Source organism: Drosophila yakuba, chromosome 2R (genome assembly GCF_016746365.2).
Source record: "Drosophila yakuba strain Tai18E2 chromosome 2R, Prin_Dyak_Tai18E2_2.1, whole genome shotgun sequence".
NCBI lineage: Eukaryota > Metazoa > Arthropoda > Insecta > Diptera > Drosophilidae > Drosophila > Drosophila yakuba.
In genome coordinates, this window is record NC_052528.2 from 10,767,317 (window position 1) to 10,783,349 (window position 16,033).

The 16,033-nt window shown below is 42.2% G+C and overlaps 1 protein-coding gene across 1 annotated transcript; it reads right to left on the reverse strand.

The window, feature by feature from the left end:
• Nucleotides 1-1,263: 1,263 nt before the first annotated feature.
• On the reverse strand, nt 1,264-16,008 carry LOC6530036 (protein vestigial). Its single transcript, XM_002090946.3, has 8 exons — nt 15,858-16,008; nt 14,112-14,994; nt 9,019-9,499; nt 7,910-8,287; nt 2,835-2,926; nt 2,436-2,629; nt 2,294-2,355; nt 1,264-1,933 (listed from the first exon to the last, which is right to left on the reverse strand). Exons 2-8 carry the CDS (start codon nt 14,205-14,207, stop codon nt 1,875-1,877), a joined length of 1,362 nt encoding a protein of 453 aa, XP_002090982.1. The 5' UTR covers nt 14,208-14,994; nt 15,858-16,008; the 3' UTR covers nt 1,264-1,874.
• Nucleotides 16,009-16,033: the final 25 nt, after the last annotated feature.

The following is a 16,033-nucleotide window of genomic DNA, read 5'->3' on the forward strand; positions in this document are numbered from 1 at the left end:
GCTTATTAACACACAATGCGGCCATAAACAACAACAAATGCAACCGACCAGAGTGAAAAGTTGGCCAAAGGAAGGAAGTGGAGCCGCCAAACGGAACCATCTGTCCCGATGGCGAAACTTGAGTGACAACGGCAGCAGGATCGGCAATGTTTGGCCAAAAACAAAAAAAAGAACGGAGAAGGCCCAGCAAAAAGAGGTGAATTGAATGAGTTGCGGAGGGAAGTTATTAAAAAGCGATAAACCCAGAGCAAAACGCATTTGGCGAATTGTTGAACACCTTGTGGATGGCCTCCCTTCCCCTTTCCCTCTTCCCTCTCCCCTCTCCTTTCAAGGGAAGGCAAGGCGCAGCTACCGCGAATTATGGAATTCTTATGCTAAAATAATGGACCCACAAGCGACTGGAAGTGAAGCCACCAGGCTAGTGGTTCATCGATCAGTAATAAATTTGTTGCGTACACCGGGGGTACAGACCAAAACAAAAAAAAGTAAAATAAGATAAAAAAAAAACAGAATATGGAGCGGGAGCATGTCGCGCGTTTGTTTCATTTCTTTAATTCATGAGCAGCATGGGTGGAGGAAGGGGGAGGAGGAGGGGGTTTCTGGACCAACTGTTCATGCTCCGGCGATCGAAGGTGAGGTGCGTTGGCCAACTGTGCGTTAAGTCGTTGAAAGTCAATAGTATGAGCCGCCCCTCCCCCCTTTGCCCATTCCACTCTGCCCAGTTGCATTGTATAATAGCGCAAAAAGCAGAAAAAGCCCGTCCATCCGGTTGAAAAGAGTGAAATGGGAAGTCACTGTTCCCGGACAAAGTCACGGTTGCAACACAGTTGCAAGGCAGTCACAGGAGCCGAAGCCTGGCGTCTTATTTATGACTTGTGCCACCACTTGGCTACTATCTCAGATTTGTGTTTTCATTAATTATGCAAGATTCCTTCGGGGATTTCATTTCATATCATTTCATTTAGTTTCATTTCGTTTCTTTTTTAGCTTTTGCTTTGGTTTTTGTTTTGATTCGGGTCGTGCTGGGTCGTTTTGGATGATAAATAGCCCGAGATTAATAAGGCGCCTGGCTAAATGGCGTGGAAAGCATTCAAAGTCGACGATTATGAAATTTGACTGCTTATCTGATTGTGTTTTTTTATTCGGGCTTAATCGGAATGATATCATTAGCAGAGTTTATATGAATGTTATCGTAACTGCTTACCTTTATCGAACCTTTAGAAATGCACACTCAGTTTATTGATTGTATTCAAATTGTGTTTTTTTTAATTTTATTTATCTTTTTTTATTGGGTTTTCTGCTTTGCTTTTTTTCTCAATTTGATTTTCGTTATCCTAGTTTGTTGAAGTTTGCAAAAATCGAAGTTTAAACAAAATAAATTCTAACTTTGTTGTTGCGTTAAGTGTATGTCAAAGTTCGCGTTAACTATACAAGAAATGTCGATTATTAAACGTTACCAACGCTGATTACGAATACCATTATATATGTATGTGTATATTTATATATATAGTGTATATAGTCATTATTGTATGTGTCTAAATTGCTGATATGGGATGCTAAACTTACAAAAACAAAAAGTACGCGGAAAAAATGGTCTCGAATGCGCGACAAATTGTTTGTTTACAAGGTGTTTTAAGCTTACGAATTATATTTTAACGTTAAACATTATTGTAAAATTAAATTAAATTTCAAAATCCTTTGCGTTTGTTATTGTTTTGCTCACACAGAAACACAGACACTGCAGTTTTGCTTAAGAAGCGCTCTCCAAATCCCGACCCAAAGAATCGCACATTGTATTCGATTCGCGGTGTCCTTACGTCTTCCAGGACACGGTTTATACACTCGCCGAAGGAGCTTCCATCGCCAGGTGATGCTTAGAACCAGTAAAGGTCCTTCGACGACTCCTGTACTTGCGCCACCTGCGCTTCCAGGCCTGAAATGTAAATACGATGGGGTTATCAGCAAGCTTGACTTACTGCTTTGAGGTTACTATCCTATCCTACACTGTGAATAACCATGTATAACCTAACCTATGAATAGTCATAAGCACAAGATACTAAGGTATATTGGAACAAAACTTTCTAATGATTAAACACGTTTTATTGATATATGTGTACCTTTCAAACTAAATGTCCCATCCTAGAGATATTATGACTATATTGGACTACTAATATGATTACAATATAGTGGTCATAATACATGAGTATATTAACTATATTAGATTTCATCTTTGACTCTTTTTTTAACCAAATAGCTTTAATTAAATAAACCAAAACCCCGCGCATAGGCTCACCTGCCATTGTGGGATAGCTGGAGTACTCCAGGGCGTGGGCCGTCTGCTGGTCGTGGTGCAGCCTGTAAGACACGAGAAGCCGGCGAGAGGTCAGGACGTGGTCCGTGGGAAGCAGCTCGATGAGGAGGGGGTATCGACTCACCTGGAACCGTGGCTGGCGTACTGCTGCGGCAGCCGGAGGAGACTGCCGTACTGGGCCATGTTGTGGTGGTAGGCGTGGGCGTGGGCCGCGTGGGCGTGGGCTGCGTGGGCATAGGAACCATAGTGGGCAGCATGAGGCACCCACGGATCGGTGGCGTAGCCGGTGTCCGTCGCGGTGCCATACAAGTCGCTAACCTGCAAGCAGATATTCGATCGGATTACAACTTATTTAGCATGGATGGGCAGGGCAGGAGCGCCAGGATCGCCGGCTCCTTCAACTCGTAATTGCCTCACGTTCCGCCAGCAATCGGCAACTGGCAAATGGCAACTGGTAACTGGTAACTGGCTACTGGCCACTTGGAACTGGCACTGGTATTGGCTATGGGACGTGGGTGCTCACCTGGTGGTGTGTGGGCGCGGGTATGGGGTGCACGTAATTGCTGTTCCAGAACGACGGTGGGAAATTGCGATTCGACATCGGGCTGCTGCTCTCTGCAATCGCAAAATGGGAATCGGAATTGTTAAGGGCATACATACATATGTAAATTGATAATGGTTCACAAGTTATTGTTAAACGTGCTAAATTAATGGGGGCAATAAAGCGAACAAAAAGGTAGAATATCTGCTAAAAGCTGATAGCCATCTACATAGCTATTGAACTATTGAAACCCAAAACCAATAAAGTAACTTAACTAAAGTAACATATCATTATGATCATTATTCACATAGTCTTACATTACTTTGAATGCAAACAAATACAAATACAGTATGTATGCATGTATCTTAAGATTCTTTGTAACTAGCAAAAGGGACCATCTTTTACACAGATATATAGATAGCTGAAGAAGTAATCCAGTAAATTGGTAAATTTTTCATTGAGTCTTCGCCACCGAATATAATCACTTAGGGCCAGCCAGAAGAAGGTGCTATGCCCCTGCAACGCGGGGCAATTTCCATTCACTTGCAATGATTACAATGATTAACTGGCAAGCCGGCAGATGAACGAGTCTTGGGGGATTGTGTGGTTTGTTCGGTTACGGGATTGGTTGGGGCCGCTCCTCGGAGGCATCGGAGTCGCAGTCTGAATCTCCGCCTCGGTGGCGGCGCCATGGGCTGTTGCAAATAACTGAGCGGAATGTTTTCGGTTGTCGTGCGTGCTCGTTGTCGCGCTGTTGTTCAGGATCATCACTTGTATTAAATGGTTGTAAATCTACGCGTTTATGAAATCGCGCGACGCCGCCAACGAGATGCAGAAGGAGTTGGAGCAGGAGCAGGAGCCGAGCAAGACATCTCCATTATGTGTAATGGAGCTCCCTCAGGAGACCGGGGCGCCCAAAAATAGCAACTGCAATTGAGCGGCAGGAGATACCAAAAACTTGCATAGGCTTGCATTTGCGTTGACAACATTCCAAACTCGATTCGAGAGAAAAATATCCAACAACTGGAGAGGAGTTTTGAGGATGCGGATGAGGATGAGGACGTGCACGAGGTTTGGAGGCTGGAGGATGTGGCTGTGGATGTGGATGTGCTTGTGGGGATGTGTAATGTTTGTGCTTGGCTGCCGTCGCGATTCGACAACTTTGGCCGGCACGTTGGCGAGTGTGCCATGCATGCTGATGACGACGAGGATGAGGATGATGATGATGATGGTGGTGATGGAGCTGGTGATGGTGATGGTGCGGCTGGGATACCCAATACTGGATACGGGATGCCATGCCGCGTGCCTTTTTTTCCCGAACCAGAAGCCAGCAGCCAGAAGGCAGAAGTCGTCATCATCCCATTGCCATTCACTCACTCGCTCAGCTGAGGCCGTGGAATTCCCATTAATGTGCAAACAAGCAGACTGCCAAAGATATTTCCTCTCCAACTTCAGCTCCTTCAGTTAGCATTTCACTTTCAGGCAGCGGCTTCAAAAGCGAAAGCCGCACTACCTGTCCCCACCTTTCACCTTTTGGCCTAATGAAGAGAGCGTGGCGATTTATGACCCGATAAGGTTCGATCGCCAGCGTTGACGCATAGTGCATAGTTCTACACAGAGAAAACTATTCTTAAGTTGGAGCACTCGCCTCAATAATAATGTTTAAGACCACTCTGAACAAGTAAATAGTTGAAATGTATGGAGTATTCAAACAGAAATGAAATCAAGAGTAGTAAAGATACTTTTATGTTGTTCATTGAGTGTAAACTACAGTGAGTTCCGATTTGAAAGAAAAAAGTAAAGATAAAACTTTGATAAAAATTATGTTCAAACAATGATTTAAGCTATTTAGTAGAGGTTTGTTACTTATTAAGAAAGTAAGTAATAGTTAAGTCTTTCCAGTTATTATAAACTATTTTACTGTGTCCATTAGAGCATTATATTTTTCCCCGTGTCCCTGCACTTGTATCTGTATCTGCAAACGTATCCTCAAATGTATCTGTATCTCTATCTGCTTCGGTTTCTGTTTCTGTTTCTGTTTTGTATTTCGGAAAGACGGTTCTCCTGCCTGCAGCGGGTGCCAAGGAATTTTAAATCGAATTCTTTGGGCATCTAATTAAATGCTCCTCGCGGCTGAAGAACGAAATGAAAATAATACGAAACTCTGCCCTGATGAATCGGGTATTTTTTGATCAAGAAACGCTAACGCAACGGATCGGGAATCGAGGGGAAATCGGGGAAAACAGAGAAAAGTGCAAGCGTGCCGTTCGTACCGCTGCTATCTATCTCGTCATCTTCTGCGATGCCCTCTTTCGGTTCGGTTTGGTTTGGATTCGGTTCGTTTAGTTGGGCTTCACTGTGCGGAGCAGTTAATTGAAATGCATTTTAAAATCGTAATGAGGAATCTATGCGGCATTCGGCATTGCCACCGTCCGACAACAGCAACAGCAACAACAACAACAACAACTGGCACCCAAAGCAACAACATCAGCATCGACCGCATCGCATTCCGGCGACATTTCATAGCACATTCCAACTAGCGATATATACCTACATCTGTATATATATACAAACATATATATACATACATCTGGGAACATAGCACATATATGTAGATACGGCGCATTGCATTACGAAAAAAATGTATATAAATGTTGAATAGTTTTAAGCGCACCAATGTAAATGTTCAACTGTGTGCGCGCTGCTCTCAAATAGACAAATGACCAAAATGAACTTTAAATACCATTAAGCAGACAAAAAAACAGAAACGGGAAACAACAAGAGGCGCAAAAGTAAACAAATTTAAACAAAACCAATTCGCATTTTACTTATTGCCCCCACTGTATTTTAAGAGGCAGTTCTATTATGGGCAATGTGTGCCACTGTGCGGCAGTTGGCAAAAAATGCCAACAGCAGCCTACTGCATTTGGTGACAACTACAAAATTTGATTATTAAATACATTTTTTCAGCCCTTTATTGTAAAAGGTTTTCCAAAAGTTGGGAATTTATAACAAACTTAATAAGGAATTATAATTATTAAAGTAGTATTCAAACACCTGGACCATAAATGAAAGTGGATAAATGGAGTCATATCATCGGTTCATATCTGCATTAATAAGAGCGGAAACAAGTTATTTTCAATAACCGTTTTGAATTTGCCTATTTGTTGGCCAGTTAATTGCCTGCAGGAAACTTTAGTGGCTTTGATTTAAATTTCGGCGAACCAATCACCGTAAATTCGTAGTTAAGCAGCCTGTGGAAAATTTCCAATTATCGCATAACGAATGGGGAATTGAATGGAAACTGAATTTTCGCACAAAGTGGTGGCATTTCCTCAAAGCAGACGGAAATTGCTGAAACCGGAGGGGGGAAATCGGGGCAATGGCAGCCACAGAAACTCAATAAAATCCCAGGTTTAACTGCAATTGGCGGTGTGGCAAAGGAATACGCCACAAAGTGCTTCAATCGAGGGGGCGCAATTCGGGAAATCAGCCAGTGGGCGGGGCGGGGCACGTACAAAACATTAGCATTAAGAGGCATCTACTGCCAACACCTGCTCGGCATTTAAATGCGAGGATAATCAATTGATTGAGCAATGGACATAGAATAGCTGAGAAGCGGAGATGATCGTAATGAAAATCTTCTTCACTTGACAAGGCTGAATTCGTTATGGCTGGGCAAAACTGCAACAGGGCAATTAAAATTAAAAACGAAATCGAGTGAGGCGCAAAAAATAAACACACATGTTGGGGTATTTATACATATATATATAGATATATATATACGGGCACATAGTGTGCAGCAGATAGACGGACAGGCAAAACAGACAGGCATGAACAAACGAAACGTTTATCTTCATTAAAGGAGGTAATTAATTTTGAAATCGAAAGAACAAGCGAGTGGCAAGTGGCAACTTGATTTATTTGTTTTATTGTGCGCCCGTTTTTGGTGTGTGCTTGTGTGCTTGTGAGTGTTCGCACTCGCATTCACATTCACATTCAGATTCACAGACATTTCACAAACTTGTGGAGGGGATAAAACAGAGTGCCATCCTAAAGTGTTTTTATCCTATAAACGAATGGCTGACAATGAGTGTCGGAAAAACGTAAATATTTTGAATAGTTTTCGCACGAAAAGATGGATTTAAGGCGAGCATTTCAATGAAATGTATAATTTACAGAACATTTTATTCGATTTAAATAGCAGAACGTAAATCAAATGATTTGATATAACTAATATTAAGCAAAGCGTTAAACTTTAGAAGCTTGAAGGAATAGTAATTTATCGATTAGTTGTGAAAACCCTCTCATCATTGGAGAAAGGATAAATACTTCCCTAACCATATCCTCACACTCCCAAAGTTTACACACATCAACCGCCATATTCCCCATCGATACTAGGTCATCAGTTGAGTTTGGAGCAGCACAAGAAGTGCTTCAGACATAAAACCACTTCACACATTGAAAATTGTGGATTTTTTTCTAACAAGATTTAGCTAGCTCATTCTTTCCCACACACTAATACATTCCGAAAGGCATAATTTGCCTGTTGTACATTTTCCGAGAACATTTTAATAACTTTGCTGGAACTGCTGGCTCATTTTTCACCTAATTATGCCCCCATTTGGGGGACAAGTGGGGCAGTGCCGCAAATCGAGGCAAACACGCAAACTGACAGCCGGGACAAGTACATGACACGAGCGGTTCTTTGATCACAACTCACTGGAGCCACAAATGAGTTGAAAAACCGGGAGGGAAGGCTGGAAAACAAGCTGATTATCCTCCTGCACTAGCACAAATACGATTTTTATTTTAAATGCTTGCAAGAATATAAAGATTACGGTAATTTAAAATGACGAATTAACAAATAAAAGGTTGTTTTATTAAAGTCCCGCAGACTTGTGCATAAGGAGAGTATATAGCAATGGCGCCCGAACAGGGACTGTAAGTAGATAAGCAGCACAAGAAGGGACTTTCTTGCAGACTCCACTCCATTTCACACTTTTCGTGTGCTTAATAGATATGTTATCAAATTTTGTACAGTGCAGTGCACCTACCTTTAGAATCCTTGTTGTTGTAGTTGAGGGCGCGGGAGAAGTGCTCGTCCACCTGGCTGGCCGTGTCGCCCGAGTAGTTGGTGAACACAACGCAGGAGGCAGATAGATACTGAGCCTGTCCCTGGCCACTGCCGGCCAATCCTCCTCCTCCGCCTCCACTGCCCATCGGCGCCTCCAGAGCTGGCAGATTCTTGGCCCCCGTGCCGCCTCCGTCGCCACCCCCCGAGCCCGTTCCGCCCGCCGATGATGGACCGCCCGTCGCTCCGCCGCCACCGTGCAGCGGATGACTGTGCGAGTGGGCGTGGCGCGGGGAGTCCGGACCGGAGGAGCAGGATGATTCATTATGATGCTGATGCTGTTGGGAGCCCACCAGGCGCGCTGGAAAATCAGACAGCGCCAGAGAAAAGGCGAGCGGAAAAACTATTAAATTATTGCAAAGTAATGGCGAATTTGCAACGGGGAATATTTGATATAATTTATTGAATGCTAACTGGTTTGGAATGCGAGTGCTTCGCCAGAAATTTCAAGAATTTTCAAATTAATTAGCTACGAGTGCACGATGACTATCAAGCTCTCCCCCACTACCGCTTTTCCACTCGTATGAATTTTCATTGTGCTGCCAAAAAATAAATGTTATGCTAACTCTGTCATTGACAATATCAACGAACACGCACATGAAAAGCAGTAAAACACAATGTTTTGAACACGTGCAAACGAAGTATTAAGCAGATTGAATTATTTATTATTTCTAAAGAGTCTATACTTTCAATACTTTAGCTTTTAAGTTCACCTTTGGTGACGAATACTTTATAATGTACTAATTGAAACACTAATGTTTTAATTAGGGGAACGGCGGAGAACGGGATCGATTTATAAAGCCAAACGAATCATCACATCGATTTAATAATTATTTTTTTCCCTAGAAGCCTTTTAGCAACGAACTACTAGTTATAGTAAAGTTAAAACTAAACCACAACTTCTGATATTTTCTAAAAATAACCTTGTAAATGTATTTCAAAGTTCCCTGTTATGGAGTTTTGAACATTTGTATAACCTATTCTAGGGATCCAGATCCTAGATCATAGGTTTCCCCAGTTACCCTTACTCACCTTCAGCTTCGCTGCGCGGCACGATGAGGTCCTCTTCTTTGGTTTGGTGCGTGTGCGTGTGTGTGTGCGAGTGCGGGTGCGTGTGTGCGTGGGCGAGGGAGTGTGCGTGCGTCCTGTGCGAACTGTGCAGCGAGTGTCCCGCCGCTCCGCTCAGCACCGGACTCATCCCCAGCCCTACGCTCCCGACACTACTGCTCCCGGGCACCACATTGCTGCCCAGCAGTCCGCCCGCCGGTCCGCCGCCCAGTCCACCCAGGCCGCCCAGGCCACCGCCTCCGATTCCGCCGGAGGAGCTGGCCTGGTTCGCGGCGACCGCCACCGCCGCCGCTGCACTGTTGTGGGCCGCCGCTGCCACCGCCGCAGCGGCGTTCGCGCTCACCGATGGCGGCAGGATGGGGCTGCAGGGGGAGTGGGAGCTGCCCGAGGCACTCGATGAGGCGGCCAGGTTGACGCCCGACGACGAATACAAGTCCTGGTTGAACTGAAAATGTAGGAAATTATTACATTACTTGTTACAATCATTTTATAAGTAAGGAAAGAGCGACTATATTCCTAATCTAATCAGAAGATAATCTTGCTTATTTAATACTAGAATACTAGAATACTAGATTTAATGAAGTTCAAATAATAAACATTGAAATCTCATTTCCGACACGACTAAACGGATTCTATGTGATAAGTTATTGATTTCTAGAATAGAAAGAGAGAGAAGTGCTACAAATATTGGCGTTAATTAACATTTACAACATAGTATATTTTTGTTTTAAAGAAATCTTTTTAGTGATTTTAGCCAGTCAATTTAAAAGTTGTTTAGGCTAAGTACTAGTTTTTACCAGATTTCATGCGTACTAGTAAACTTCATACTTTGATCTCTGCAATTTCGAATGGTAGTAATTCTTATCTTAGATACAAGGTTTTAATTAAAATTCAATACTTTTTTTTCTTTGAAAAGTTTTTAAGCTGAGTTGTAGTTTGAACAGTTTTAACCTGGCTCCCCTTAGAACTATATTTCTGGATTTATAAGTGGATATTCCCGGCAGATTCCGAGAGGCGAGTAATGAGTTATGAGACGCGTTGCAGCAAATTGAAAATGACACAATAAGGAAATTTATGTTGATGGAAAACGCGAGTGAGGCCATTAAATTTACGAGCGTTTGGCGCATATTATCACGGACTCGGGCCAAGGTTGCACCGCTCCAAATGGGTAAATGGGTTGCGGGAAAAAGGGGGAGGTTCAAGGAGCATGAGCAGAAGGAGGAGGTGAACTGAAACTGAAATAGGAGAGCGGCCAGAAGGCGATAATCACGCCGCAATCTTCTGCTTAGCGGACTGTCAAACATAATGCGGCGCTGGCGACGATTTACGAGCAACACCTTCGAGCGTCCCCCCTTCGAGCTCCCCTCCTAATGAGCCCATTAGTGGCTCCCTAGCCGATAACCCCATGGCAATCGTCGCCCTGCCCCTGCTACGCCCGCTATGCCACATTTGCAGCCGAAAATCGTTCCAAATTTAAGCATTAACTTGCAGTCGAGCGAGGCGAACCCCGCGATCCCCGGCTCCATTTTGTAGGCGCATGCCAATTATGATCGTGTCTAAGGGTTAATAATGGGTTAACCGGGCACGAACCATTTCAAAATGAGTGCAACGCGGGCATGGACAGCAGCCCTGATTTACGAGCTGAGTATCGGGAAGATACAACAGCTGCCCCGTTAGGAGGCATGCCACTTAATTAGACGAAAGCGCTGAGTCAGCCGAAAGATACTTGCTAATAGATACAGATACAAATTGATTGAGATACAGCTGCGGCAAAAGCTGCAGCATCACAGGCACTTGCCGCAAATATGTGGCAGATCGAGTATCTTCATCTGTCACCTGGCTTAAGCACATAATCAATGCGTTCCGCCTTATCGGCCAACACTATCAGCGACGACAGTCCAAATTGGAGGCGGTATCCTCCGGTTGCGGATCCCGAATCGCGAATCGCGAATACCGATTCGCGGCCAAGTGCAGTAGCGTAGGCGAAACAATGCCCAGATACAGATACAAAACGCACGGTCGCAAACGCATCAGCAGATGTATCTGCGCGGCAATCGGCACACGGAAAGAAATTTATGACATATATGCAAGTTTTAAACAAAGATATGTCGCTGTGAAGTGTGCGCTCACAAATTAAATTGAAATGTCAAAACCGCTGTTAAAACATTTTTTATTCTAATTAATAAATTAGAAAATGTTTCAGTACGAAGTTTAGTAAAGATAATCAGAAACGATTCCCCATCTCATCCTCAATCCTAAGCGAGATGAAATTGGCGTAATAAGATGGATAGTTTCATCTAAAGGTCAGAAGTGCAGTAATTAACATGTTCACTTCAATGTAGACTCACTCATTCATTTAATCTATCCGAGCAGCGTTTCATATTAACCCCAATCCGCTGTCGTTTTCCCGGTGTACTTGTATCCGTATCTGCTGCAGTGTTATTAGCTGCAGGCGATATTTCGGTTATGCCGAGCAGTCAGACCTGCGATCACACGGCATAAATCACCGGGCATCGCCAGACGAACCAGCGACAAAATTTCGGAGCCCAGAAAGTTTGGCTTTTTCTTTTCTTTAGTTTTTATTTTTATTTATTTTTTTTGTTTGAAGTCAGCTCCCTGGTTTATCTGCGATCGGTTGACAAAAGGCCCCAAGGATCGAATCGCTATGGTTATGTTATGGCGTTCGTGGGCGAGGAGAGTGGGGCGTGGGCAGCGGGGGGTGGGGATCGCGAGATCGGCAAGAACTAATGGCGATACACACAATAAATTAACCGAGCGGACCAAGGTTTTTGTTTGTTTATTTGTATTACTTTGGGTTTTTGGGGCTGGCCGACGAAAGTGTCGATTGTGCGTTTGTGGGACGAAATAAACCGGTCATCCAGCTGAGGAGCCCGAGCTGCTGACTCAATCTGCGATTGGCTTTCCGTGGCGGAGGAGCAGAAAGGAGCAGCAACGGGCAGAGGGGAGCAGAGTGGAGCAGCCGAAGCCCCAATATCCAGGCGGGTTTATCGCGGTCCCTCTTTATGGGCATGCAAAAGCATAGAATCAGAATCGTGTCGTATCGGTTACTTACATAAAAGGCCAATTTCGATTTGGTGCCGCGGCCTTGTATAATTGGAACTTGCGACACAAGAATTTCTTTGTGCCCCAGCGGCAGCGGCAGCCGCATCAGCAACGGCAACTGCTTCATGGATTTTGGCCGCACTGCCCAGCCGCCTTTTGACCATGGTCGATCGGAGTTCTGGCCCTCGAAACTGGACACTGGGACCCGCGATCGTGAGAACTTTTCTGTACTTGTCACAGAAATCACATCGAAATCTTCGAAATCAATGTTAGCAAAAAGCGGGAGAGGCGAAACAAAGCCAACATTGAGTCGCGGAATTCCTTGAAATGTTGCCCCTTTAGTTTGGCAACTTCGTTTTTATTTTTTTTTCTTAGTCGCTTCTTATTGTTTCGGGTTTCCCAAATCGATTTGCGTTCTGCGTGAATTCTTATGATTTGTTAGAAGCGTCTAATTATTCAGGCTGCGAACCCGTCCAAACAAATTGACGCAGTCAACACAGAAGCTTTCGTTGGCCTTGGCCAAAACGGCAGAGAGCCATCAATCAGCGGTGGCCAAGTGACTCATGCTCGGTAAGCGATGCTTTCCCTGCTTAAAGTGCTCCTCCAACTTGTTTTACAGCAGTTCGCTCCTTTGGCCAAATGGAGACGGACGAACAAGAGGACGAACAAAACGTTTTCTGATTTTTCTGATTTTCCTTATGGCCACTCTGTGTTTATGCAAAGCAGAGCCACTTTATGCAGGCTAACAGAAACTTGCATTACTCAAATTGGATTCCAGTTTGCAATTGTGCTTTCACAAAGAGTCTTCCTTACTCCCAAACTAAAACGCCAGAAATACAAGATATAGGTATTAAATACGCTTCATATTATATCGCTTAGTTTTTGTATTTAGGTAGTTTCCTTTTAAAAGATGTTGTGTGCGAATAACTGGGAATTTCCTTCAAAAGCTTTGTCTAATTAAAATTCTAAGCAAGTTATTTGATTACTGCTGCTCAACAAAAGAGGCTTCTTATCATTTCGAGAATTGGTTTTCCTAAAAAACAGCTATGGCACCCATTTTTACTACCAATTTGGAGTTACAAACAAGTAAGTTTGGAAATTTTTAACACCTTGGTACGTGCATTAACCACAAAAACCGCATCGCCTAAAACTCAAAAATCCCCTCTCCAAAAATGTACAAGCTTCAACTTTGGACAGAAACACTTTTGATGGTCGGTTTCAACTTATTTCTTTGATAGTTTATGAAATTAGCGGGTAATTAGTATTTAATAGATCTTATAAGTTTAATCATCTCTAATTGTTATGATTTCTGAGAGTCGATCCTTATATACTGTGTTGTTTTTCTATCTATTTGGTTATGTTCCTCCGTTATTATTTAGTTTATAGTTCTCACTTCAAAACATTTAATTTTACTTATTAAACAAGAGGTTATCATTGCAACTATGGACTTAACTATGTATCGGTGTTCCGCTGAGATTTTTATGAAAGGGGAAAAAATTAAATTAAATAACTAGATAATTTTTTAGAAAATTAGATCCTAATAAACCAATAGTAGTTCTTAGGTGAATAAAGCTTGATCTCGGATTATCCCTCATGTGTACCAAATAATAAATCATATTACCAATAAGCTATTTTTCGAATAACATTGAATCAGACCTGAATAATGTGTTCCTAGCACATTATACTGGTAAACCAGTATTAGATTAATAAAGTTACTTATCGCTTAAAAGCAAAGGATTAAACAGTAGGCTACCTGAAGCTAAGCCACTATTCTTGCTATGATTGTAAAAATATAAATGATAAACATTTCACCAACTGCTTGGAGTTCTTGGGAATTGAATCAATACAATCTATAAAATAATGTGTTTACTAAGCAATCCTGCTCTACAAGCAATTTTTTGGCTCAATGATTGACTTTTGCTTGATAACCAGGCCAAGAATTCAGAGTTCGAGTGGCCATTGGCCAATCGATGTGAATGGGTTGCGGTACTCACCCTCTCATACTGGTAGAACGATCGACTTGGTCCAGCGCGCCCGTACAGATATGGATAGTAGGCACCGTACATAACTTCGGGGCAGGACACTGCCATTGTCGCAGTGGCAAGCGCACTTGCAACTGCAACTGCCACTCACTCACACACACTGGCACTGGCACTCACACTGGCTCACTGCTTTTGCGGTTTGGCGATGGATGGTAGTTAAATTGGTATTGTCACTTGAGCGCGGAATTGTGATACCAATACGCGTGGTTCCAATTGGATTTGTAATCGTATCGGGGACTTGAAATTGAATGCTCTCTCCGGGGAGAGAAAGATAGAGAGGCAGAGAGAGCGCGCGGAGGGAGAAGGGGACTAAAACTTGGAGTAATTATAAAACCGGCTTTTTAAGTCGAGGCGTGTTTTGTTGTTGTTCTTGTATTTATTGTATTTTTTCCGCAGCAGTTGTAGTATTTATTTCTTTTGTTGGCTGGCGAAATTCCTGGAATGAAAACTCCGCTCGGCTAATTATATTTACATATTGTAAAACACCATCGCGTTTGTATCAGCAGCTATAATTACTATTCGTCTGTTTTTTTGTTTATGTTTCTGTTGTTTTTCGCAAACTTCTTTCTATGCATTTGCCATTCCCATTTCCATTCCCATTCCCGTTCGTGGGTAATTTCCTTTTCTTTTCGACTCCGTTTCCTCCCCGCGTCGCTCTTCGACTTTCTTCACTTGCTTCTTTCTTCTTTGTTTGCTTGTGCAGGCAATTGCAATTATCATTTCCACATTGTTGATTGCTGTTAGTCGTTGTTTTCTATTTTTTCAGTTTTTTTTCCCTTTGGCGTTGGAACGTCAATTTCGTTTCTCATCCGCGTTTCCGACGAAGAATTGCCAACTGGAAGGAAAATGGAGAAAAGTGCAGGAGAAGGCATTAACAATTTGCTAATTGTGGTAAGAAATTCAAAGCTGAAGAGCCAATTTCTGGCATTTATGTTAAAACCGACTTTAATGATGGCACTATTTGAACCAAAAATGCGTGCTGAAAAGTAATTGCATGTAATCCAACCATCATCAAGTTCGAAAATTGTTATGAAAACTCACAAAAGAAAACTTTCACAGCAAAATGAAAACCAATAAATTGCTAGGTATACAATATAAAAGATAGAGAAAGATTATAGAGGTAATAAAAAACTTTAAGAATGTATCCGTCGGAAAAGAAAAAATCATTATTAGATTGAATGCAGTAAAAGCAACTCGAATATATAAAAAAAAAATTTGTATGTTCCGACGGCATAAGAAATAAACTTAAGTTAGGATCCGTCGGGACATAAAAATCAAAAGTTTAATTTCAAAGACGGCTAGCTGCCACGTAAAACAATCTTTATTGTAAAAATTATATCCACTGCTTCACTATTGCCATTAGAAACATTGTCTTGATCTGATCCCAATTTGAATGCGAAATTATTATAAGCAAGCTCACTGTTTTTCATTACATCAAACTATTACCTCTATAATAAATTCTTTAAGTTTTCTAAGCTTTTCGCCTTGTACCCTAAAATAAGTGCATAAAAAAGTAATGGCAACCATATATCTAATTAAGTGGCAATAAAAATATACAGCAATATGATCAATTATTAAAATTACATCAATATTACACTAAAATTATATTTATACGCAAAATACGGATAACTAAAATAAATAATACTGTAAGTCAAATTATTATAATTCTTATAGGAGTCCAATCCAATGTGTACTTACCACTTGAAAGTTTTTAGTGTAATCCAATAAGATGTGCAGCGTTATCAACACAATTCTCGTTACAGTGCACTTTTTGAAAGCATTCAATTTCACAACTCTTAACAAGGCAAAACTTGACTTATTTTTCGTTTGATCGTTTTCTTGTTGTTAATTTGAATAGTAATTAAAGTGATACG